At 47.3% G+C, this 26438-nt stretch overlaps 1 protein-coding gene across 1 annotated transcript; it reads right to left on the bottom strand.

Annotated features, from left to right (window-relative positions):
* Window positions 1-451: 451 nt before the first annotated feature.
* On the bottom strand, window positions 452-25051 carry SMO (smoothened, frizzled class receptor). The gene is made up of 12 exons (XM_061165763.1): window positions 24727-25051; window positions 11541-11746; window positions 10519-10728; window positions 10106-10278; window positions 9552-9771; window positions 9332-9455; window positions 7847-7939; window positions 7051-7159; window positions 5922-6107; window positions 5350-5498; window positions 4735-4869; window positions 452-4516 (listed from the first exon to the last, which is right to left on the bottom strand). Exons 1-12 carry the CDS (start codon window positions 25049-25051, stop codon window positions 4104-4106), a joined length of 2343 nt encoding a protein of 780 aa, XP_061021746.1. The 3' UTR covers window positions 452-4103.
* Between the last annotated feature and the right edge of the window lie 1387 nt (window positions 25052-26438).

Here is a 26438-nt window from a genome sequence, read left to right as displayed (position 1 = left end):
GAGCTGCTGAGGGCAGAGCCAGCTTGAGGTGTTGACAACAGGACAGCCACAGGGAATCCCCCAACCAAGTTCCTCCTGGACCCTGAGGAGTTTCTTTCAGGAGTCTAACTCAAGAGTTTTGGTAAGAAAGTGGCCACTGTTGCTCAGTCACAAGATTTGGCACTCCTATAAAAAATAACAATTGGTCTGTGAGTGTCCATAAAATTTCAGACTTCCAACAGCTGCCTGGCCAGCGTTCATAAAAGGTAGGCTCACGGTGTCCTCTAGTGGTCACAGAGTCTATCAGCCTCCACAGACCGGTAACACTTCTCAGCTTTTTAAAACCCAGAATAAACTCCTCCAACACACCATTATAATACAACTAAAGAAAGAAGAGATGGAGGGGATGTACATGGAGACAGAAAGAAAATCATTTAACATTTCCCCTTGTTTCAAAAAAAGATCATTAGACAACACTGATCATTTTTATTGTTTTGAATACTGCTATGGATAAGGTTTAAAAATAGCTCTACTACTGAAGACATACAGATGGCCAACAGACACAAGATGCTCAACACTTCTAATTATTAGAAAAATGAAAATAAAAACTACAATGAAGTATCACCTCACACCAGTCATCACACACACACACACAAACCCTACAAATAGGGAATTCCCTGGCAAATGAGAGGTTAAGACTTGGCGTTTTCACTGCTGGAGCCCAAGCTGGATCCCTGATAGGGGAACTAAGAGCCTGCAAGCCATTGGTGTGGCCAAAAAACAAGCCTACAAATAATAGATGCTGGAGAATGTGAAGAAAAGGGAACCCTTCTATATAGTTGGTGGGAATGTGAGGCGGTGTAGTCACTATGGAAAACAGTATGGAGGTTCCTTAAAAAACTAAAAATAACATATGATCCAGCAATCCCATTCCTGGGCATATATCTGTAAACGATGAAAACTAATTTGAAAAGATACGTGCACCCCACTGTTCATAGCAGTTCTATTTACAGTAGACAGACATGGAAGCAACCTAAATGTCCATCAACAGATGAATGGATAAAAAGGATGGGGTGTGTGTGTGTGTATATATATATATATATAAAACTCAGCCATAAAAAAGAATGAAACAATGCCATTTGAAGCTACTGGATAGACTTAGAGATTCTCATACTAAGTAAGTCAGAGAAAGACAAATATCATATGATATCATTCATGGAATCCAAAAAAAAAAAAAAAGATACAAATGAACTTACTTACAAAACAGAAATAGACTCACAGACAAGCAAGTTTATGATTACCAAAGGGGAAAGGCAGGGAAGGATAAATTAGTAGTTTGGGATTATATATAAAATCCACTATTTAAAAAAACATCCACTATTAATTATAAACAACAAGGTCCTACTGTGTAGCACAGGGAACTATATTCAATATCTTATAATAATCTATAATGAAAAGGAATCTGAAAAACATACATATAAATGTAATTGAATCATTTTGCTGTACATCTGAAACTAACACAACATTGTAAATCAACTATACTTCAATTTAAAAAAAAAGAAAGAAATTAGCTCTACTACTGTTGAGAAGAACAGTGATGGCAAGAATAAGCAAGGTGGGCAAGCACAAGGGGATGTGGGGAGGTCAGAGGGAACACAGCATGGGCAACCTGGATAGGAGGAAAAACCAAAAGTCAGACCTAAGAGCAGAAAGAGTCTGGACTGCAGAGTCAGGAAGGCCCTGGGCCCACTGTCTGTTACTTACTAGCTATGAGGTTGCGGGCAAGTCATTTTGCTTCTCTGAAGTTTGTTGCTACAGAAAACTAGTTCCTCTGCCCCTTCTGAATTAGAGGAGAGGCAGCAGAGAACAGGGGCTTCCCTGGTGGCTCAGACGGTAAAGAATCCGCTTGCAATGTGAGAGATCTGGGTTCGATCCCTGGGTTGGGAAGATCCCCTGGAGGAAGGCATGGCAACCCACTCCAGTCTTCTTGCCTGGAGAATCCCATGGACAGAGGAGTCTGGCTTGGTACAGTCCATGGGGTTGCACAGAGTCAGACGCGACTGCATGACTAAGCACAAGCACGACACACGGAGTGCAGAGGCCAAGAGGCAGGTGACTCGAGCCAGGCAGCTCTGATGGAATCCCAGAATGATCACTTTCTCTCAGGCGTCTTGGGGGTGTTAACAGTGCCTCTGAGGTCTGTTGTGAGATTCCACAGGTTAATAGATATGAAGTGCTTAGAGCTAGCAAGCATTTAATAAGAATTAGCCCTTATTGTTATCATCATCATCATCATCATTATCCTTATACACATGTAAAGTACATAGTAGATAATCAGTGTTAGTTCCCTTTCCTCTTCCTTTGGAATTTGGCTCTAGGCAAATTGCTTGTGTCCCCATCACCTGAGTGACACCCATAAACAGGCACACTTAATACTGCACAATACCCTCTGAGTCGTCCGTGGGTACCACCCCCTTTCCTCTACCCCCTCTTCTTTCCACAGGACCCTGAGTCCAGTTCCCAGCTTTCTACTGACATCTTTCTGGAGGAAGTGGGACTAGCAGGCTCCCCTCAGAAAAGCCTGAATTTCTCTGACAGCCCAAGGGGAGGAAGCTGTGGATGCGAATGCATCTGGTCCCACAGACATCCTTTGTAGAGGCAAGAGGTTCTCAGAGGGGGCCTGGGATTGCCATGAGCATCCATGCCCACCTACACTCCCCAGCAGGGGACACTTGCTTCCTGCAAGTGTCATCACTGCAGGGACAAGCTACATGTCCTTGCTCATTCATCTCATGATCAATGTGCAGTGAGGCAGCTGTGGCCAGAGCCTTTGTCCATATATAGAACCAACTGGCCAGGAAGGACAGCCAGCACATTAAGCTGACATCGGCCTGACATCTGTCAGTGGTGACCTCATTAGAACCGAGCTCTTGGCCTTGCAGAATAGCTTGCAGAGGAAGTGAAGGACAAATGAGATCATGACCAGGTAAGTGGGTCAAGACGGGGCCTATGGAAAGAAGCACATCAATAGATTATACAAAAACTTTTTATTTACTGTTTATATTTTGTCTCCTTATCCCTACCCCCTGATCTGGAACCCAGACAACTGCTGAAGCTCCCTGCCATCTGGTTCTTGACACTGGGGCCTTGGATAGGGGTTATGAGAGGTGGGAACCTCTTCACCCACTGACTGTGGAAGTTGAAGGAAGTGTTCCTGCCTGGCTGAAGTGTCAGCAGCTTCCCAAGGGTAGCTCCTCAGTCAGAGGATCCATCCCCCGAGAGATAGCATGCATCTCTCTGAGGCCCAGAGGCTTCCCATCACTCGCAGCTTCTCCACCATGCCAGGCTCTATGGCTGAACCAACCTCTCACCTGGAGATGGAGCCCAGCGGCAAAGGGGTAGGGCATGGGGGCAGGGTGGAAAATGCTGCAACTCTGGGTCCTAACTAACAAACAGGAAACAGGAAGAGGCTGGCCTGGTTGAATTGAAATGGGAAAGGGGAAAGGATGGTACCACAACACCCAGGGTGGGTTACTGGCCTATGGTGGAGCCAGCTGGACACTTTTAAGAGAGGTTATAGCCCCTATGGGAGTAAGAACTCCCAGCCCCACAACCAACTGGAAAGGGGAGAAAGGAGCTCTGTCCTAAGGTGGACAAAGGGATAATGACCCAATGAACACTTTTGGCCTGAGAGTGCCAGGGAAGGGCACCCATTGGCACACACAAGGGCAGCCAGCCCTCATCTGCCAGACAGGGGCTGGCCACCACAGCCCATGCAAGTATGCATGCAAGCCCATGCAGCCCTGCCTGCACCTTTACCGCCACACTAGGGGCTCTGCATACACATGACCCCACTGGAGACTAATGCTGCCAGCCAGATGGGGCAGAATCAAGGACCCTAAGCTCCAGGGCCCTGCCCCGGTGAGGCCTATCCGTGGAGATGTCAGGGCTCCTTCCCGCAGTCCTGGTGCCGTGAGTCATCCACACTGAGCTCTCCCAGGAAGGCACTGGGCCTTCAGGTGCTCAGGAAGACGAGAACTTGGAGAGAAGCACTCTCAGGGAGGAAGAAGAGCCTTGGAATGGTATTTGTTCCTCCTTCTTGTCGCAGGTCCTACTTTCCAGGCTCAGAAGTCGGAGTCTGCATCCATGAGTTCTGCCTCCATCAGGTTGGTGCGGGAGTGAATGGGCCCCAGACCCTGCCGGCGGCCCTGCGCCCAGGCCGTAGGGGCTGGGGCGCTGGGCTCTGGGCAGAAGGGATTGGAGACCAGGGTCCAGGTTCCAGGTCGGCAGGACTCCCCAGGGCCCCAGGCACCCGCAGCCACCAGGCACTTCTGTCGGGGCAGCTGTGGCAGTCGAGGGACCGCGCTGGAGGCGGGGGCAGGGCACAGGGCTGGGAGGTGAAGCTCCGGGGGTGGCACCAGCGGGCACACCTCTTTCTTCCTCTTCCTCCGCTTCTTCTTCCGGCCCAGGCGCTTCTCCAGCTCCGGGGAGATCTCTGCTTCAACCAGCCACAGGTTGGCTTTTTCCTCCGGGGGCACTGACGGTGGGAGAGAGAACGGGAGCCGGGGACTCTAAACTCTGTGAGTGTGGCACCTTCTCTCCCCGGGCCCCTACTCTTGGAGCCCGGGACCCATGCTGTAGTTCTCAAAGGGCTTCCTCTCCCCCTCCCCTGCCGGCAGCTCCTGGCACTCCACTCCCAGGACCTTCTTCCAGCCTCAACGTCCCCCACCTTCCTACAGGAGCAGTCACCCATACCTGGCGTTGCCACCGGGGTGACAGAGACATCCTGGGGCAGTATGGCGCCTCTCCGGGCCACCATCTTGGTGACGTGCTGGGCCCAGGCAGAGGACACGTCGGCTGAGGGCTCATTGAGGTCAAAGGCCAAGCCCGCTGTGGGGATGGAAGGAAAGGGTGAGGTACCATGACTGCCCAGGCCCTCCCGTGACTTCTCCTTCCGTATTCGGTACCATTCACCTTCCCCCAGCCCTTGGCACCCACTCAACTTAGCACAGAAAGCCCACCCTGGTGAGTGCAGCCAGATCTCTACCCATCCCCAGTCTGAAGAGCACGGGGGCCTGATGAGATGCCAGAAACCCAGTGCCTGAAACCTGACTTCCTGTAGCCCAGGGAGAACAGCTGGAGAAGACGGTTGAAGGTGAGGGAGATGAGTCCTTTGGAACCAAACCACCAGCAAGCAGACCCAGGGGCAGAAACAGAGAGGGGAGAGTAGCCTGGGATGGAGGGGATTGGAGAAGGAGTATGTGAACAGAAGGAGCGCCATTTCCTCACAGCCTTGCAAACAGACCATGAAGCCACACCAGCCTGGAAGGGAACTGGGAACAGGCTCCAGAGAACAGAGTGGAAGCTCACCCACAGGCCCGTCGTGGGAGACGGTGTGCATGCTGAAGGAGAGCTCCTGGCCTGGGTTCTGCAGCAGCTCCCGCCGCTTGGAGAAGGCCTTGGCGATCATCTTGCTCTTCTTGATCCGTTTGGGTTCATCATCACTCTGCCCTGTCAACCTGAGGGCAGAAAGAGTGGGAGCAGGGGGCATGGAGGAGCAGCTGCTTCCCCTCAAATCTCGCAAAAGACCAGCAAATCCATCCCCTCCAGAAAAGGAGCCTCCAGAGGGCCTCAAGGGCCCTGAAGAGTAGAGGCCTTCTCTGCCAAAAAGGGAGCCTAGAATGCAGGGCTCCTGTGCCCAGTTCTTGAATCACTCCTCTCTTAGAAGACACGCTGGCGCAGCCCTTGGCCCATCCTTGCAAGGACACGAGGTGTCACCAGGGGGCAGTGGTGGGCCACAGGAAAGGCTGCTTTCGGCTGCTCGGCAGTTAGAAAAATCACACCTGCTCAAGGCTGCGCTGGGACTTGTGAGACCTGACCGAGCCTACAGGATGCTGAGGCTGAGAGGCAGCCAGGTCAGGACGGGCTGCTGCTGACCCCACCTGCACCAGGTGCGCCTCCAGATGAGCAGCGTGGCCTTGGTCCAGACCCAGGTGCTCATGGAAATGCCAGTTCCAAACATGGCAAATAGGTTGATCTTCTCCACCAGGAGACTGGGGCGGTTCTTGATCTCACAGTCGGGGATGGGCTTCTTGGTGGGCAGCCCGATGGTCACATTGGCCTGGCACCTGTGGCGGGAAGTAGTAGACGGGTGAAGCTTTCTCAGTCTCCCTGGTGGTTGCCCAGACAATCAGTCCCAACACTAGAAAGAGTGAAGCCCACATCAATGATGGATCACCTAGGATGATCATTAGAGTCACCTGGGAGCTTGTAGTGACTTGTGATGTTTGGGCCACACCCCAGACAATGAAATCAAATTTCTGAGGGAGGGACCCAGGCATCAGGTCTTCCCGCACACTGGAAGCTGGAGACTCTAAGGAAGAGTCTGAAGCACTCAGGATTTTTTAAATATATTTATTTGACTTCAAAGGGTCTTAGTTGCAGCATGTGGGATCTAGTTCCCTGACTAAGGATCAAACCCAGGCCCCTTCATTGGGAGCATGGAGTCTTAGCAACTGGACCACCATGGAAGTCCCAAGAAGCACTTAGGATTTTAATGAGCATTTTAACTCCTATCCCTGGTATCAATATGGACTGCACTTCATGAAGTAGCTGAGGTGCCTTACCCTCGCAGATTTATCATCATGTGACACAAAAAAGCAAAGGCAAACCCAGAACGCATTAATGGGTTGTTAACCTGTTGTAGAGAGATAACTATTTCTGTGCAGGGATTTGCAATAAGCTCTGTAAAGAGTCCATGAGAAGTAGAGAGCGAGATCTATGGCCAACGCAAGAGGTGGGGAGAAGCCAAAACACACAACGGCTTAACAGTTACAAACGCACCAGCCAGGCAGCCTTGGGGATGGGAGGGAGGGCGGAGCTGGGCAGGGACCCCAGGGCTGTTGGCCACATCTGCAAATTACAGAGCAACTAACAGTGTGAGCACCCAGAGCAAGATGGGCAGTTTCTCTCTCCCTCTGAGGTTGGGACCTAACAGACCCCCGCTGGACCGCAGAGAGGGGTCTCCAGTGCCCACCACTGCAGCCCTCCAGCCCCCAGTCCCCCACTCACAGCACGTAGTCCCGGAAGCTGCGCTCCCACTCAGCCTGGTTGAAGAAGTCGTAGAAGTGGCAGCTGAAGGTGATGAGCACAAAGCCAAAGGCCAGGAAGCCAAAAATGCCTGTGGAGGGTCCGGGATGGGGCAGGGCGTCACCCATCCCAGGTGTGGGAGCAGCAGTGGGGAGGAGGGTGTTCACCCGACATGGGCCTGAAAGACTCCGGGGTGACTTCGTGCTGGGCTCAGTTTAAGAACTGTTTTCTCTACAGACTTATGGTTACCAAGGTGGGGGAAGTAGGGCAGGGATAAATTAGGAGTTTGGGATTAGCAGAGAGAAACTATTCTATATAAAATAGATAAACAAGGTCCCACTGTGTAGCATGGGGAACTATATTCAATATCCTGTGATAAACCATAATGAAAAGAATATGAAAAAGTATCTGTAGATATATATATATCTGAGTCACTTTTCTATACACTAGAAATTAACATTGTGATTCAAGTACACTTCAATAAAACATACAAAAGAACTGTTTTCTCCAAAATAAGATAAGAAATTAAGAGGCACTTAAGGGCTCTAAATAGGCCTCAAGTGTTGACATGAATTTGAATTCTTCCAACTGAGAAGGAAGGTACCTTCCATTTTGAGCTGCCACCATCAGCATCACCATCAATACACACACACACACACACACACACACACACACACACACAGCCTAACAGCCTAGTCTTGCCCCCTGGCTGCTAACTGCTAACTTCAGCCTCCAATACCCTTCCCCAGTGGGCATGGTGATAGACTGACCCACTCACCCAGACGCAGCATGGTCTCATTGATCTTGCTGGCTGCCTTCTCGCTCAGCAGCCCAGGGTGGTTGCTCTTGATGGAGAACAGGGTCATGACTCCTGAACATAAGGGAAATGGCAGACATTAGTGGGGGGCCAGACCACTCTTCCGGGAGGGATGGGTGTGTGGCATCCTAGGAGGGTCCTATGGTCCTGCAGTCCCAGGTCTGATGACTCTTGTGCTGATTTAAAGCTGGAGGAACTGGAGACACTGGAGTGCAGCTGGTGGCACACATGCTATGAACTGGAAAGACGAGCAGGGCAGACAGACAGTGGAGATCAAAGATGCCTCAGTCCTGGTCCAGCCTCCCCAAGAAAGGCAGCAGGTCAAAGCTATTATGATGAAAAAGCCCAAAGAAGAGACCCCAGGACAGTGCTGTCCAAGGGAAATATAATGTGAGCCATACTCATGATGTCAAATTTTCCAGAGATGGCTGGATGGCATCGTCAACTCAATGGACACGAGTCCGAGCAAACTCTGGGAGATAGTGAAGGACAGGGAAGCCTGGCATGCTGCAGTCCATGTGGTCACAAAGAGTCAGAAATGACTGCGCAACTGAATAACTCATAATCTCAAATTTTCTAGAAGCCACCTTCAAAAAGTAAAAGGACACAAATGAAACTAACTTCAATACACCTTAAAAACAATAAATCATTGTCTACAACATTATCATTTCAACATGTAATCCATATAACAAGCTGTTAATGAGACTGTTTACTTCTGTGTGTGCCTGAGTCTTTGAAGTGCAGTTTGTATTTTATGCTATGACACGTCTCAACCTGGACTAGTTTCAACACACGTGACTGGTGGCTACTGCATAGGATCATATAGATACAAAACACTCATCAGAGGCCCAGCCACTGCCAAGGAGAGGGAAACAAGGTGGGCTGAAAAGGAGCTGCGGGAGGAAACTGAAGTTTACAGAGAACGCTCAACAGAAATGAGCTCAGACACAGAGGCTCATTGTGGAGGCAGCAGATTGAAACAGGGAAACGAGGAAACAGAAAATCTGTGTATGTTGTGAAAACTCTGCGTGTGTGTGCACTGTGGGCAGAAAGGAGTTGAGAAACCAAGTTCCAGAGGCTGAGCGTGTATATAAATGCAGGGCATACACAGGATGGAAGGCCCCCATCTGGCCCACGTGGACGAGGTAGGTTACTCAAGGTGTTTATCACACAAGGGCATCTGGTCAGAGCTGAGCAGGGGTAGGGACCCAGCCCAAACTCCACTCAGCAAGCCGTGAGCCCTCACACAAGGCTGGATGAAGGGCAGCATTTTTCTGGCTGAACAAAGACGCTGCCCCATACCAAGTGTCATGGTGCTGTATCTGTCCTTCCCCTTTACCCCAAGGCCCCAGTGAGCCAGCTGAGGTCCTGCCTCAAAGGCAGCAGAGCTGGCAGCTCCTGGCTCCTGCTTACACAGAGCAGGTGCTCAGCCCAGTCCTCACTCACCTCGGATAAGGAAGTAACCTCCCACAATGAGCACCAGGCCGATGGGGGCCAGCACGAAGCCAGCGCGGTATCGGTAGTTCTTATAGCCCACAAAACAGATGCCGCTTACAGAGTCCCCATCCACCTGCAGGAGGAAGGGGTAGGGGGACAGAGTTGGGTCACTTTCTCCCTCACTCAAGTCTGCCCCACATGGGTCCCCACCCCGTACCAGTCACTAGACCTGGGCCACGGCGAGGATTGCCACAGTGAGGACAAAGGGGAGTGACCACGTGAGCAGGTGGAAGTAGGAGGTCTTGCCCGAGAGAGGCTGGTAGGTGGTCCCCAGGGCTTTGAAGGAGGTGTGCCAGGCGTAGGTGAGGACCACAAACCAGACGACGCCAGCCATCAGGGCGTAGTACACGATGACAAAGATGATGACGCAGGACAGGGTCTCATTGGAGCTGCGCAGACAAGTGGGGTGTCACTTGGGGCGCTCATTCTATATTCCGTCTAGCAAGTCTCCCCCCCCGGCCTTGTGGCCCCAAGACTCCTGGCTTCTAAGGTCTGGAGGTTCTTCTAGGAGTCAGGGCTTGGAGACTGGGCTTGGGTCAGAAGTGAAGAGGATATAGAAGATGTGAAGGGTCCAGGCTCTAGCGCTGGAGACCTTGGGTGCAACAAGGCAGAGCTGAATCCCACGCTGAAATCTCCATTTCCAGTCCAACCTGCTCCTTTTGTGGAAAACGGGCATCAGCCTCTTCCCCTTGCCCTCGCCTCTGGGAACCCCAGGACACCTACGTGGGCTCCCCAAGCCTCATGGTGCCATCAGCACGGCAGACAATCTCCCGGCGGGCCCCGTCCATGAACTGGGCCAGCCAGCCAATGCTGCCCACGAAGAAACACGCATTGACGTAGAAGAGGATGACGGCGGGGTAGCGATTGGAGTTCCGCCAGTCAGCCACAAATGTGGCCTAGAAGAGAGAAGAAAGGCCCATTCCGTGAGGTTAGGGCTGTTCTGCCACTCTTATCAGAACTCCCAACCCCACTAATCACCACCCTTCCCTGAAGACCCCTGTAAGTCCTCCTCCCCTCGACTCCCAGAGCCCAGCCTCTAACGGACAGTTGGCTCCCTCCCTACTTTACAAGCAGCCTGAGGGTCCCGGCCCCCACCTCTCCCCATACCCTCCACCCCAGGTCTGCCCTTCGCTGACCAGGGTGAAGAGTGTGCAGAGGCCCGTGACAGCCCCGAAGGCCGCGATGTAGCTGTGCATGTCCTGGTGCTCGGCCTCGGTGAAGAGCGGGTTCTGACACTGGATCCCACAGCCCTCCACGTCCTCATACCAGCTCTTGGGGTTGTCGGTCCGAACCAAGGGAGCCTCGCATTGGCCGGAACTGTTGAACTTGATGTTCTGCACCTCATTCTGGGAAGGAGAGAAGAGGAGAAGACAATACAATGGAGAGCAGTAGGCTTTGGTTTAATAAGAGGTGCAGGGTTAGCACGGCAGAGAGGCTGAAAGTGCAGGCGCTGTAGACAACCTTCCAGCATTTGAATCCCAGCCTTGCCGCTCAGTGACCACATAGCCTAGGGCGTTATGTGACCTCCCTATTAGCTCAGTTTCTTGATCTATAGGACAGCAATACTTACTTCATGGTGTGATCTAAGGGTTAAGTAAATGAATAAATAAATGTAAGCTGTTTAAAATGTATTTGGACAGTACTAAATAATGATTGGTGGTGGTGATGGTTTAGTCGATAAGTCGTGTCGGACTCTTACAATCCTGTGGACTGTAGCCTGCCAGGCTCCTCTGTCCATGGGATTTTCCAGGCAAGAATACTGGAGTGGTTTGCCATTTCCTTCTCCAAAAATAATGATTACTATTATTATTATTAATATGCTCTCCTTCACCCAGAATTAGATCCCATCCCTGTCTTGGTGTTCCAGCCAAGTTTTACATGTGCAAGCCTTGACTCCCTAAATAAACGATAAAATTTCTGAGAATAGGTTCGTCACTCATGACTCCTGTAACCCCCCATCACATAACAGAGTGGGTGCTCAAAAATAGTTTATAGCTGGATAGATAATCCCTGATGGACTGGCCCAGCTTTGGTTTGGGTCTGTGGCTTGCTGAGCCCATGACTTGGGATCTTTCAGCACAGAAGGCTCTGAGCTTCCCTGCCCCTGCTGGGCCCTGTCCCCGTGACCAGCTCAGCCCCGGCCCCGCAGAGCACTCACCGGGCAGCCCTCGGGGAAGTGGTCGGGGGTGCAGCGCAGGAAGTCGGGCCAGCCCCGCTCCCTCTCCACGATGGCACAGGGGCCGCGGGTGGCCTGGCAGAGGGTACGGCTGGGCAGCTCCACCCGGTCGTTCTCACACTTAGGCATGTACACAGCACACAGTAGGGGCTGGATCACTGCCCAGCAGCGGGGGGCGTTCCGGAGGCCTGGGGGTGTGGCCACAGCGTGGATACATTGCAGTGAAGACCCCTCCTCACTCTGACCCACAGACCCAGCTGCACCCCTGTTCCCTGGGCCTAAGGCATCTCTCTTGGCCACACTGCAGGCCACGACTGCTCAGCACCGTCAGGCACAGCGTTTCTCAGCCGGGCATTTGGGTGGGACCATTCTTTGTGCAGGACTGTCCCATGTACTGCAGGACATCTGGCATCCCTAGACCCTGCCACTAAAGGCCAACAGCACCCCTAAGTCCTGGTGACAACCAAAACAATGCTCCCCACCCCTCCCACTCCAGGGTTGGGACTGGAAGAGGCTTGAAAAGGACTTCTGGGACACTGGTGGTGTTCTATTTCTTAATCTGGTACCAGTTACACGGGTATATTTACCTTGTGAAAATCAATCTGTGCCCTTTTCTCCATGTATTAATATATTGCAGTTCAGTTAATGTTTTTAAAAAGCAGCCCCCATTTCAAAATGACCCACTAAGGGAATGCTGGCACCTCTGGCTGAGAACCCAAAATCAATTTACCTTTTACATTTTCAGGGGCATTCTTAAACCTTCTACAGTCCATGGGGAAGGAGGGCTGTGGGACCCACCCCCACAGGGCCCGTGCACCAGATCCAGGAGGTGTTTCCCCTTGCCCAGACCCCCGGACCCTTGTTCCTCTTACCAAGCTGAGGTGGGACAGAGAACAGGTAGGAGCTTAGGAAGAGGTAGTCAGGGGAGCCAGGTACGCCAAAGCCAGAAGAGGAAACAGGAAATCAGATGGAGACAAACAGGGGAGGCTGTATCCAGTGCAGGGGGAGGAAAGGCCTTGTCAGCAAGACGGACACAGGTGGAGGTCTCCCAGCACCCCCACCCCAGCCCAGGCCTCTACCCTGTTCCCCCATTGGCTGAGCTCACTCAGCATTCCATCCCTTTGCTCCTCCTGAATCATCCCTCCTGCAGGAACACCTGTTTCCCAAACAAGACGTTGTATTAGGAGAAGCTTCTGAGGAATGAAAGCCAACGTGGGGAACTGCCCAGGCTGGAGCTGGTGGGGACAGGTAACTTCTCTTTTGGGGAGGAAGGGATAAGGAGCATGGACCTCGCAATGTGGCCTGCCTGAGTCCAAATTGTGGCTCTACCATTTCCTGGCTGTGTGGTTTTGGACAAATTACTTAATCTTGAGCCTTAATTTCCTCATCTGTGAAATGGGGCTAATAGATGTAGTGGAACTGTGGTGCAGAGTGAGATAATGTGCCAAATGGACATAACGCAGTACCTGTCATATACTAAGCACTCAAGAGATAGTAGCTGTTACTGTTACTTATCTGAGGTCTCTGACCACTCACAGCTCTCACTAGCAAAGTTAAATAAATCTTGAAAGACAATTGAGGGGACCTCCCTGGCAGTCCACTGGTTAAGACGCCAAACTTCAATGCAGTGGACTCGGATTTGATCCCCGGTCAGGGAACTAAGATCCCCCATGCAGTGCAGTGCAGCCAGAAAAACAGAGAAAAAGAAAAAACAAACCTACTGCATAGCACAGGGCACTCTATTCAATACACTGTAATGATCTATAAGGAATAGAGTCTGAAAAAGAGTGGATATATGTATATGTATAATGATTCACCTTGCTATACAGCAGAAACTAACACAGTGTTGTAAATTAATTTTAAATAATAAAACAATAAAATGTAATAAAATTAATTTTAAATATAAAATAAAAATTAATTAAAAAAATAAAAACTCACTGAAGAAAGGCAAAAAAAAAAAGAAATTGCTTTTTTTTTTTTTTTTTTAGTGGAGTGCAGTTTATTACACCGGCGGGCCCAAGGCAGAGTCTCCTCTTAGCCAAGGGCCCCGACCAGCATTTGTGAAAATCTTTTATATCCCATGTGTATGTGTCCAAACCCACCACCCCAAATCCCTTTAGGCTTACAAAGGAAGGGTAAATACAATCACAATAACCCCATCATTCACGTGTTATGTGTTCAAACAGTTAATAATCAAGAAGCCCGCGGTTACATTCCAACCAGTTAATAAAACCGATAGGCCTGTGATTACATTTCGATAGGTACTGTCTGGAGACAGTATCTTTAAAAAAACAAAGACAACTGATGAGGCAGCTCAGGGAAAAAATAAATTGGATCCTTACCCCATTTCTTACATACATTTCTTACATTCCAACCAGTTAATAACCGATAGGCCTGTGATTACATTTCAATAGATACTGTCCGGAGGCAGTATCTTTAAAAAAAAGACAGACAACTGATGAGGCAGCTCAGGGAAAAAATAAATTGGATCCTTACCCCATTTCTTACATAAAAATAAATTCCAGATGAATCAAAATAACTACATTATTTTTAAAAAATTAGACTACTAGAAGAAAAAGTAGAAAATGTTTTTTGAAAATCCTAGAGTGGAGAAGGCCTTTTGAAGTATGACACGAAACTAGAAATTTTAAAATAAAAGATTTGAAGAAAACACTTCAGAAAAATAGACAGTGGCTTTCCAGGTGGTACTGGTGGTAAAGAATGAACCTGCCTGCCAATGCAGAAAAATAGATAAATTCAGTAGGGTGAAAAACAAGATCATAAGAAAAGCAACACTCTGAGAAAATATATTTCCAATAAACATCACAGGTAAAGAAAGAATTACTTTCCTTATATGCATAAAGCTCTTCTAAATCAATAATAAATTCATAATCCTACAGAAAAATGGGCAAAAGATAAACACAAGTTCACACACAGAAAATACAAATGGCCTTTAAAAACATAAAGAGATGCTCAGTCTCACTCAATAAATGTGAAATAGAACTATAATGAAATATTTTTTTAATCTTTAGAAGGATAAAGATCAAAACATTTGAAAATGCTATATTGGCAACAGCGTAGGGGAAACTGGCATTTTGTACATTTTTAGTAGGAATAAAAATTATTAAATACTTGTGGAGACTATCTGATACTAGCTATCAAATATACTCACAATTCCACTTTATACGTTCACAAAAATCATATATAAGATTATTTATTGTAATATTGTTTGTACTAGCAAAAGAATAGAAACATCCTTAATATATATCCATCAATAGGAGACCTACTAAAGAAAATGTCACACATCAGTATAATAGAACACTATCCAGGCTTGAAGTATTTGTGATGAACTGAAACAACCGCCACTATGTCCTGTTAAATGGGTGCAGTTGAGCAGAGGACAGCCTGGAGAACCACTACTGGTTATGGGAGGGAAAATAAGAACACATATACATTTGTACCTATGTTAGATTCTACAAAAAGACACACAAACTAGTGTTGGCGGTTGCCTGTGGGAGGAGAAATGGGGAGCAGGAAGCAGAAATGGAAACGTTTAACTTTGGTTACTTTTCAATTTTGTACTACCTATTTTATTAAAGTAATTAAGCTTAAAAAATAAATATGCAAATTACTAGGATTGGGGAAGCTTCCCAGAGAAAAGGAAATGCAACTGGAAAGAAGAAGAAAGGGCACATCAATTTTATCTATTTTTTTCCTTTTTTTTAGCTGTGAGACTTAACCACTGGACTGCCAGTGAATTCCCTTGTTTTATTTCCTTAATAAAATACAAAACAAAAAGAAAAAATATGAACATAGGTGTTATAACAGTTTCTTCACTTTTTCTAGATTTATGTACTTTAAAAATAGTATTTGCCACAATTTAAACTTTAAAAAAAATTTGTGTGATTCTGATGATCAATCAAGTTGAAAACCATTGGGCTAAGGATGGTTCAGCATTAGAAAATTTCATCAATGCAATTTACCACATTGACAGAAAAAAATCATATGATCATCTCAACAGAAGAAGTCGTTGATAAAGTTCAACATCCATCCATGATAAAAATAATAATTGGCAAATTAGGAATAGAAGAAAATTTCCTTAATCTGATAAAATATAACTACAAGATTCCTATACCAAATATCACATTTAATGGTGAAAGGTATAAAAGCTTTCTCTTTTAGAATGAAGAAAAAGTCAAGGATGAAGACTGCTGCTACTATTATCACTTCTATTTAACCATGTACTGGAGGTCTTAAGTAGTGCAGTAAGGCAGTAAAGAATATAGGACATATAGCTAGAAAAAGGAGAAACAAAACTCATTATTCACAAATGAGATGACTTTGTATGTATATAAATGTAGTTAGTTTACTGGATTCAAAATCAATTGTATTTCTATGCATCAGCAACAAACTAAATGTAAAATCACAATTTATAACAGCATTAAAATGTCAAGTACCTAGGAATAAATCTAACAAATGGTATTTAGAACTTTTTGCAGAAAACTGCAAAAAATACTGAGAAAATTAAAGATCTACATACAATACTTAATGAAATGATTAGAAGACACAATATTGTAAAGATGTCATTTTTTCAAATTAATCTATATACTCAATGTAATTCCAATCAAAACCTCCAACAAATACTTTTACATGAAAATACAAAGGGTTAAGAATAGACCACACTGTCTATTAAACAGTCATCCTCTAAAGCAGAGGTTCTTAGCCAGGAGGTTGCAAAGAGAATTTAGGGGTCCATGAACCTAGATGGGAAAAAATTACATCTAACTGAAATTTAGTCTTTCCCAATTATGAACATAAGCAACAAACCACAGAAATGTTAGCAATACCTGTGGCTTTGTCACAAATGGATATTAGATACTTTTGTTGGAAACACCTCAAAATATTGTTACTGCTCATTACTACCTTGACATTACAGTACTTATTAAATTCACACTAAAGCCTATCTAGTGTACTAATAAAGAAGCACACATACATTAGATTGCAAACTTATTTTTTAACACTTGATAATTATATTTCAATATACTTCATTTCTTTTGTAATCCTATATGCTTTTCAATCCTATGTGTTCTACTCTATGAATTAAAAAACATTATACTGAGAAGGGGCCCATAGGTTTTACCAGACTGCCAAAAAGGTTTATAGCTCAAAGAAGGTAAAGAACCCTGCTATACTGAAACATATACCTTACCATATGTAAAATAGATAGCTAGCGGGAAGTTGCTATACAACACAGGGAGCTCAGCCCGGTGCTCTGTGACAACCTGCAGGGCTGGGACGGGGGCTGGGGTGGAAGCGAGGTTCAGGAAGGAAGGGATATATGTATACTCATGGCTGATTCATGTTGTTGTATACCAGAAACCAACACAACATTGTAAAGCAATTGTCCTCCAATTAAAAATAAAATTTAAAAAAAGGACCATGCTATAAAGATATGATAATTAAAGGGACTTCCTTGGTGGTCCAGTGGTTAAGATTCCAAGTTCTCAAATCAGGGGACACAGGTTTGATCTCTGGTTGGGGAACTGAGATCCTGCATGCCCAGAAGCATGGTTAAAAAAAAAAAAAAGATATTATAATTAAGATGGTATGATAAGACATAGACAAATAGATGTATGGAATGGAATAAATATCCCAGAAACAAAAACATATTTGGACACTTGATTTATGGCAGACCAGTAAAGAAAAGAATTTTTTTTTTAAATAAATGATGTTGAGACAATAGATATGAAACTGGAGTTCTAAAACAATCAATTGCAGGTGAACTATGTACCTAAAATGAAAGGAAAGAAAGTAACAGAATGAATTCTTGACTTTGTGGTATGAAGGGACTTAAAAGTAAGACACAATAAGCACTAATCATAAAAAAGTTCCATAAATGACTACCTTAAAGTTCAGAACTTCTGTCCAACAGAAGACGCTGAGAGAATAAAAAGGCAAGTCGCAGAACAGAAAGTATTTTCAATACTTACAACCAATAGAGGACTCACATATAGTGTATATGAAGAACTACAAATCCTAAAATATGTGACAGATAGTCTGACAGAAAAATGGACCAAAGATCTGAACAGAGGCTTCACAAAAGAAGAAATCTAAATGGCCAGTGAAGGATCTGCCCTCTTAGCGCAGTAGGCAGCGTGTCAGTCTCATAATCTAAATGGCCAGTGAAGGAACATCTGAAATGGTGCTTAACCTCACTAGCAATCAGGGAAATGCAAATTAAAAGCACAAATACATACAACCACACAGCCACTAGACTGGCAAAAAATATTTTTCTTTCAACCTTTAAACTTTTTATTTTGTCTTGGAGTATAGCCAATTAACAAGTTGTAGTAGTTTCAGGTGAACAGAAAGGGACTCAGCCATACATACATATACATGTATCCATTCTCCCCCAACCCTCCCTCCCATTCAGGTTGGCACATAACATTGCGTAGAGCTCCATGTGCTATACAGTAGGTCCTTGTGGGTTATCCACTTTGAAAACAGCAGTGTGTACATGACTTTCCCAAACTCCCTAACTATCCCTTCTCCTTGGCAACCATAAATTTGTTTTCTAAATCTGTGTCTCTTTCTGTTTTGTAAGTTCATTTGTAAAATTTCTTTTTAGATTCCACGTATAAGGGATGCCATACGATGTTTCTCCTCTGTCTGACTTACTTCACTCAGTATGACACTGTCTAGGTCCATCCATGTTACTGAAAATGACATTATTTCATTCTTTTTTGTGTGTTATAATTGTTTATTTAAATTAAAAAAAAGTTTGCAGTGTTGTGTTGGTTTCTGACATACAACAATGCAAATCAGCCATAATTAAACTACATCCCCTCCCTCTTGAGCCTCCCTCTCCTCCCCCACCCCAACCCTTCAGGTCATCACAGAGCACCAGACTGGGCTCCCTATGCTACACAGCAATTTATCACCAGCTTACAGCTGATAGTGTATACATGGTGATGCTACTTTCTCCATTCATCCCACTCTCTCCCTCCCTCATTGTGTCCACAAGTCCATTCTCTACACCGGCATCTCCATTCCTTCCCTGCAAATAGGTTCATCAATATCAATTTTCCTTTTAATGGCTAAATAATATTCCATTGTATATAAGTACCATATACTCTTCATCCATTCCTCTGTTGATCGACATTTAGGTTGCCTCCATGTCTTGGCTATTGTAAAGAGTGCAGCAATGAACACTGGAGTGCACGTATCCTTCCGGATCATGTTTTTCTCCAAATATATGCCCAGGAGTGGGACTGCAGGGTCATATGGTAGCTCTATTTTTAGTTTTTTAAGGGACCACCATACTGTTCTCCATAGCGGCTGTACCAATTTACACCAACAGTGTAGAAGGGTTCCCTTCTCTTCAACCAGCATTTGTTTGTGGATTTTTTTGATGATAGCCATTCTGACCAGTATGAAGTAATATCTCATTGTAGTTTTGATTTGCATTTCTCTAATAACTAACAATGTTGAACATCTTTTCATGAGCCATCTGTATGTCCTCTTTGGAGAAATATCTATTCAGATCTTCTAGATTGGCAAAAACTTAAAACACTTACAGTACCAAGTGTCAGAAATAACATGGAGCCATGATGACACTTCTACAGGAATAGTGAGTGTAGAAGTTGGTACAAACATTTTGAAAAATGCGTTATCTAGCAAAGCTGATATGCATGCCCTCTTACCTAGCAATTCCATTTCTCTCAGTATGTACCTAGAGAAATTTGACCCGGGGCACCAGGATATATAGAAAAGAATATTCATAGCAATGTTATTCACAGTAGCCAAAAACAGAGATAACTTAAATGCTTAAGAACAACCAAAAGGGGACTTCCCTGGTGGTCCAGTGGTTAAGGATCCACTTGCCAATGAGGGGACATGGACTTGATCCCTGGTCTGTGAGGACCCCACATGCCAAGAAGCAACTAAGCCTGTGCCCCACAACTACTGAGCCCCTGTGATGCAACTACTGACGCTCACACGCCCTAGAGCCCATGCAACGCAACAAGAGAGGCCTGTGCATCACAACCAACAGTAGCTCCCGCTCACTGCAACTAGAGAAAGCCCTTGAGAGGTAATAAAGACCCAGCACAGCCAAAAACAAAAACAAAGAACAACAAAATAGATAAACTGTGGTATATTGTACAATGGAGTACTACTCAGCAATGAAAAACAAGCTGCAACAACATGGATGAATTTTACAAAATAACGTAGAGCAAAAGAAATAAGACATAAAAGAATACACACAGCTCAGTTCCATCTGTTTAGAGGTAAAAAACATGCAAAACTGAAATACACCACTCAGGGATTCCAAAACTAGATGGTAAAACTGTGGAGGAAAGGGAATGATTATCAAAAACATCCGGGTAGTGGTTACTTCTAGAAGAGAAGGGAAGGAGATGTGATTGGAAAAGACAGAGGGAGCTCCTGGGTGGCCCACCATCACTTGACTCAGGTGTCACTTTATATTTATTTATTATTTAGTACCTCTGTGTCGTATGCACCTTCTGTATACAGGCTACATTTCACAATTCAAAGGTAAAAATCTGAAGCAAAAATGAAAACTTGAGCCCGTGGGTGTTTCTCTGTATTTTTATACTTTCCAAAAATATATATTTTAAAAATGATTCTGATCATCAGCCAGGTTTGAGAACAGCTCTAAGGAAATTCTTTCTGGTCTGCCTTTGCAAATAACAGACCTCCTCTAAATCTCTCAGCTAGATGTCTGAGTAGCAAACGAGAAATTCCTCTCAGCTTCTCCAGCTCCTTCCTACCAGCTGCCCCCAGCTGGGGGACAGGGCTGCACACCCCCGTGCACACACAGAGCATAGCAGTGGTCAAAGAGGCTACGTGCTGGTTCTCAGGGACCCATTTCCCCTGCCAGCCGCAGGTCTCTCTGCTTTCTTGCCCCATTTACCAAACCAACCAGGTCTGGCCAAAGGTGGGCCATGGCCTGGATAAGTATGTTTGTCTGGTCAGCTTGGAATGCCTGCGAGGAGACATTCCAAACTATCCTGGGGTAAGATGCTGAGTGCCTGAAGAAGCCCAAGTCCAGAGAGTTGAAAGATAGACGAGAGACAGACCTGAGTTCTATATAAACCTACAAACTCGCTCAACCTGAGATATTCCTCACTTCCAAAGGCTCAGCAGTCTAGGCTGAGGGAGCTCACAGTGGCTACCTTTCTTCAGCAACTCCTATTCTAGGTTTGGCTGAGCACCAAAGAATTGATGCTTTTGAACTGCGGTGTTGGAGAAGACTCTTGAGAGTCCCTTGAACTGCAAGGAGATCAAACCAGTCAATTCTAAAGGAGATCAGTCTTGAATATTCATTGGAAGGACTGATGCTGAAGCTGAAGCTCCAATACTTTGGTTACCTGATGTGAAGAGTCGACTCATTAGAAAAGATCCTGATGCTGGGAAAGATTGAGGGCAGGAGGGGAAGAGGGTGCAGAGGATGAGATGATTGGATAGCACCACCAACTCAATGGACATGATTCTGAACAAACTCCGGGAGATGGTGAAGGACAGGGAAGCCTGGCATGCTGCAGTTCATGGGATTGCAAAGAGTCAGTCACAAATGAGCGACAGAACAACAACAACAATTCTAGGTTTGCTGGGACTCTCCACACAGATGGCTTCCCTGGTGACTCAGCTGGTAAAGAATCCGTCTGCAATGCGGGGGACCTGGGTTAGAACCCTGGGTTTGGAAGATCCCTTGAAGAAGAGAACAGCTACCCACTCCAGTATTCTGGCCTGGAGAATTCCATGGACTGTATAGTCCATGGGGTCGCAAAGAGTCAGACACAACTGAGCGACTTTCACTTTCTGCACAGAAGTCCAATGAGCCCCTCTAATTCACATGACCAAAACGAATTCATACTTTCTTCCTAAACCTCCTCCTCCTCTAGCATTCTCCAGCTTAGTGAGAGGGAATGATACCACCTTCCATCCAGCCTGAAACTTGGGTCCTCCTGCTCACTCATCAGCAAGTCCCATTGGTTCTACTTCTGAAATCCGAGGATCTGTCCACTTCTTCGAGGCTGTCAACCCAGTACTGACCACCATCATCTCTACTTCAACCATCCCTTCAACAAGCAAACCAGCTTCAGGCTCCCTTCTTCCCATGGCTCCTTCACACAGTATTCAAGAAGATCGGTCTGAAATGCAAATATGATTCCATCTCTCTTCATTAAAAGTCTTTAGTGCCCCCCTTCTTATTTTCCGGCAAACATCCAAACTTTCCAATATGGGATATGAATCCCTTTATTTTCTAATTCTCTAGGCCTTATTTCTTAGAATCCTATCCCTCACATGCTTTGATTCAATTCGACTGAAATTCTTATCCTTCCTTAAAAGTATCAAGCCCTCTCACCTCTATACCTTTGTGCATCTATATCCTCTTCCTATCCCTTCCCACCCAAATCCTCCTTGGCCCCAGAAACTCCTACTTATTTCTCAGATTTGGGTTAAATGTCAGTTCCTCTGGGGGTCTCTCCTTATTTACCAAAGTCCTCTGTGTTTCTTCAGCATCCTACCAGGTCACAATACCTCGTAGAGGTGTTGCTAAAGCCTGATTTAATTGTCTGTCTTCCCTTGATGGCAGGGATCCTGTCTGTATTCTCCGTCTTTATCTGCCCCAGAAACTGATCCAGGATGACTTGTAGCCAGCACCCAAACACCTAACCAAATGAATGAGTGCACAGCTAAGTACTCAGAACTCTGAGATTAAAAAAAAAAAAAAAGGAAAGAACAAATCTCTACTTTCAAGTTTACAGACACTCTAAATCATTTCCACCTACAAAAACACCTCCAGGAGCCAGATGACTTAAGCCAAATCAAGTCTACTAGCTCAGGACAGGACAATTCACTAGCCAGAACTCTTAGCTGAAGGCCTGTCTGTGATTCTCACTTTTGGCTCTGGTTCACTCTACCCACTTACTGACCCAGCTCACACCTATACCTACTTCTGGCTCTGCTTCACATAAAACATCTAGCAGAAAGACTAGACATAGAAAAGGAACATCCAGAAAGCATATGGGAATGGGACTGAGCTGAGGGATAAAGGGTGATGGCAGAGAAGAGCTCAGAGTAAACTAAGGACCAGGGCTCAGTGCTGGAACCCCTGCAGGACTGTGCCCCACCAGAGCCACAGCTAGTGAGGTTCAAACCTATGCAGCCAGCAGATGGTTCTAACTCCTAAACTTTTCTGCCAAAACCACTTCTGCCTAGCAACTGCTTTCAGGAGCTTGGGCTGGAGAGAGATTTATACCCTTCCTCCTTGATTTGATGATAACTACAGAAGGGCAGCATCACACATGCATTTAAGTTAGGGGAATTCAACCATAAGTCCCTGTAAAACAAATAAGAAGAGCGAGAGATGGAGGAAGATATCCTTTCATAGTGTGAATAGTTCAGAACTGCGTGAGATTCTAGTTCGGAGACATTTAGAATTTCCATACAACTGGCTCCTAAACTCAAAGATAGAGAAGGAAATGGCAACCCACTCCAGTACTCTTGCCTGGAGATTCCCATGGACAGAGGAGACTAGCAGGCTATAGTCCATGGGGTCGCAAATAGTCGGACATGACTGAAGCGACTTAGCAAACTCAAGGAAACCTTGTTGATACCTTTCTTCTGTGTTTTTTTTTTTTTAAATTTCATCACTTCTGTATTTATGTAATTTTAAAAACTAAAATTATATTTTCTATGTATGCCCCTTCTTATATACTGTGCATTACTATGTGTTGCACTTGCATACAAACATATTACCATAAAAGAGGATATGAACACAAAGTCACAGAGACCTTACGTTGTGGCTGTTTGTGAATTTTTCAAAGCTACTGTTGATTACACATGGTTTCTACCTACATGTTGACTTTAGAACCCAATAACCACAGAGGATGTGGCTCCACCATGGGTACCATCCTCCAAGTTCTTCCTCTGACATCTGTACCAAGCCAGGAGTGACAAGGCTTTGTTCAACATCCGGCCAAGACTCAGAACTCCAGCGGTCAATGTGACAATGACAGGCAGCCTACAAACACTTCTCTATCAAGATGCTGGGGCAGAACTGACATGTGGGACACCCAAGACCTATCAAAAGAAGGAGGTTCCCATGTCTGCTCCTGGCTTTCGATTTTAGTTTCTGTTTCTTCAAGGACAATTTTGGAACCCCACTAGCTACAAGCAAGAGGTGGCAAGGCAAGTTCCCTTCCCTCATCTTTAGGTCCCCTGCCCAGAAGAGTGACAAGCAGGGAGCTAATCCACTCCACACTGCTAAAGAGGGACCTGCTTGGGTTTAGTCTGCAGTTTTTCACATCAGGTCATAATCCCAGCATGAGGTGAGGGTTCTGGGACTTCAGGCCACCATGTAAGTATCCAAGGGCTCAGACACCCCAGACTTAAGTGTCCTTCCTCAACACAGACCAGTCTGAGAACCCAAACTTCCCAAGAACACACAAATGATGGTTAGAAGAGTCTCACTCCTTCACAACTTTCGACAGGGAACAGAGTCCCCATTTTTCAGATGAGGAAACTGAAATCTCCTGTCAAAAGCAGGACAAGATCACAATCCTCTGGACTTCTGGCTCCCAAAACAAGATTTCTGGAACTTTCTGATTACCATTTAATTAGTCATTACCAGGGGTGTCTTACCTTTCACAAATTTCACTCAATTCTTTCTCCCCATCTTCCCTCAATGCCTAAATCTTCTAACCGCATCTTTCCCTTTTCCCTCTCCAGTTTGATTTCCTGGTCTCTGCTCCAAGGTCTAAACACCTTGCATTCCCGAGGACCCCGCTTCCAGAGTGGTACCTACGTGGAGCATCTCCTCTTAAAAAAAAAAAAAGAAGTCCTGTCCTGTGGCTCAGAGCCCCCACCCCCTCACTCCCGGGGGCCCTCATTCCCCCTCATCCTTTGCTTCCTACTCTGCTCAGGCCCTTTGTGACCCACTCCCTCAACTTCCTCGCCCTCCCTCTTCATCACCCGAGGGTCTCAACCCTGCCTCCCAAGTTTTAGACTCTGTTCCTCCAACTCTCCCGGGTGCTGCTCCCACCCTCTCACAAGCTCAGGCCGGAGCCTATTCTTTCGGAGAGTCCCCGCAACCCACCGCCACAGCCCCCGACCCGGGCTCCGGCTCCCGCGCGCTTACCCGACCAGAGCACGAGCTTGCCGTGCGCCTCCTCCTGGGAGTCGGAGTCCCCGGCCAGCAGCGTGGAGGTGGCCCCGTAGGGCAGCGCCGAGCCCAGGCACACGTTGTAGCGCAGCGGCTCGCAGGGGGCGGCCCGGCCGCAGTGGCTCAGCAGCGGCGGAGGGCCGGTCACGGCCGCGCTCCTCCTCGCGCTCCCGCCCGCGCTCCAGGGCCCCGGCCGGGTCGCGTTCCCGCTCAAGGCCGCCCCCCGGCTCGGGCCCCCTACCACCAGCAGCAGCCCCAAGAGCAGGAGCTCCGGCCCCCGTGCGAGGCGGGCAGCGGCCATGGCCAAACCCGCCAACTCAGCAGAAGCTCCGGCGCCCCCGCCCGCTCTCCGGAGCCCACCCCCCCGGCCACACGCGCCACCCTGGGGACCACAGACGCGGCTCAGGCGACCTGTGCGCCCCGAGAGCCCGGTGCCGGGTCCCCCCGGACGCCCCGCGCGCCTCGGGCCCTCGGCACCCAACTTCGCAAACTTTGGAACCCGGGGCCCATGTTGGGCGGCGGAGGCCCGGGCCGGGATGCACAACTCTCTACCCTTTCCTGGCAATCCAAGTTATCTTCACCCCCGGGAGCCCCCTGGGCCCCCAATCTCCAGCCCCATTCCTTCTCCTACCATTAAAACCACCTCCTGGCCCCACGACGGAGGCCAGGCGCGGGCCGGGGGTGCGGGACTGGGTCCCCGGCTCCGCCCCCGCGCCAGCCCGCCTCCCAGACGCCCCCTTCGCGTTACCGCGCCTCAGCCCCCCGACTTCTCCCCGCCAACTACCCGGCTCCTTTGTTGCTCTAGCTCTCTTGGCTCTCTGGAATGCACGGGCCTCGCCGAGCCAAGCCCGCCCGTCCCCCTCCCACCCCACGGCTGGGGGAGGGACTGGCCGAGGGAGGAAAGAGGAGGGGAGGGATGCGAGAAAGGAGGAGCTGGAGCTTCAATGTTCCGGGCGCCTGGAGAGGCCCAGGCCAGGGGGCTCCGGTGACCTCGCCGCTGCCTCGGGGCACAAGACGGGTGGAAATCGGAAATCGTGGCCAGTAGTTGCCACAAGACTCAGCGGGCATCTTGACTGGCCTGATGATCGTTCAACTTGGCTGTCTGCATAGAGTGGACTCTTCTGGTTTATGTGGGAGAGACAAGGGATGCCTGAAGTCAGCTGAAGCTTCTACTGCATCTAGAAGATCCCGCCCCGCTCCCCAGTCTGCCAGTCTTTTCTGCTTTTGGTTAGATCTTTCAGCTTGTTCCAGAGCTCCATGGAGAAGACCACCATTTGGAGTCTCTGCTGTCCAAGTCCTTCCAGCTAGGGACCTGTGTGAGAGATGACCTCAAAATCACTCCAGGCAGCCGCCCCTGCTTTCAGAGAGCATTCAGACAGCATGTGTCTGGAAACCAAAAGTGTAGGCATCAAGCCTTTATTGCTACTTTATTGCTAATGTGTGAAACTCTAAACTGTGGTTGCCAATGGCTGGCCCTGGCGAGTCTTTGGTGATGGCGGAAAGAGGCCAGTCCCTCTCTGATGGCCCTTTGCTGCTCATAGGCTACTTGTAGGCTGGCCCAGGAGGTTTAAGCTGCTCTCCTTCCCTACTCTGCCATTCTTTACATTTTCTCACTCTTTTGCCTGTCAGTCACGGGATTTGATTTCACCCTGCAGTGGTTTCCACTTCTAAATAACCAATAGTCCAGC

This window comes from Dama dama, chromosome 18, assembly GCF_033118175.1.
Source record: "Dama dama isolate Ldn47 chromosome 18, ASM3311817v1, whole genome shotgun sequence".
Lineage (NCBI taxonomy): Eukaryota > Metazoa > Chordata > Mammalia > Artiodactyla > Cervidae > Dama > Dama dama.
This window is presented reverse-complemented; position numbering and strand designations above follow the sequence as displayed.

Excerpts from the sequence above, each read along its gene's own strand:
- SMO (XM_061165763.1), bottom strand. The coding sequence starts at position 25,051 with ATGGCCGCTGCCCGCCTCGCACGGGGGCCGGAGCTCCTGCTCTTGGGG. Across the intron at positions 7,940-9,331 it reads AGGTTACTTCCTTATCCGAG|GAGTCATGACCCTGTTCTCC; the intron begins GTGAGTGAGGAC and ends CCTTATGTTCAG. Across the intron at positions 4,870-5,349 it reads CTCCCACGACGGGCCTGTGG|CGGGCTTGGCCTTTGACCTC; the intron begins GTGAGCTTCCAC and ends CCATCCCCACAG.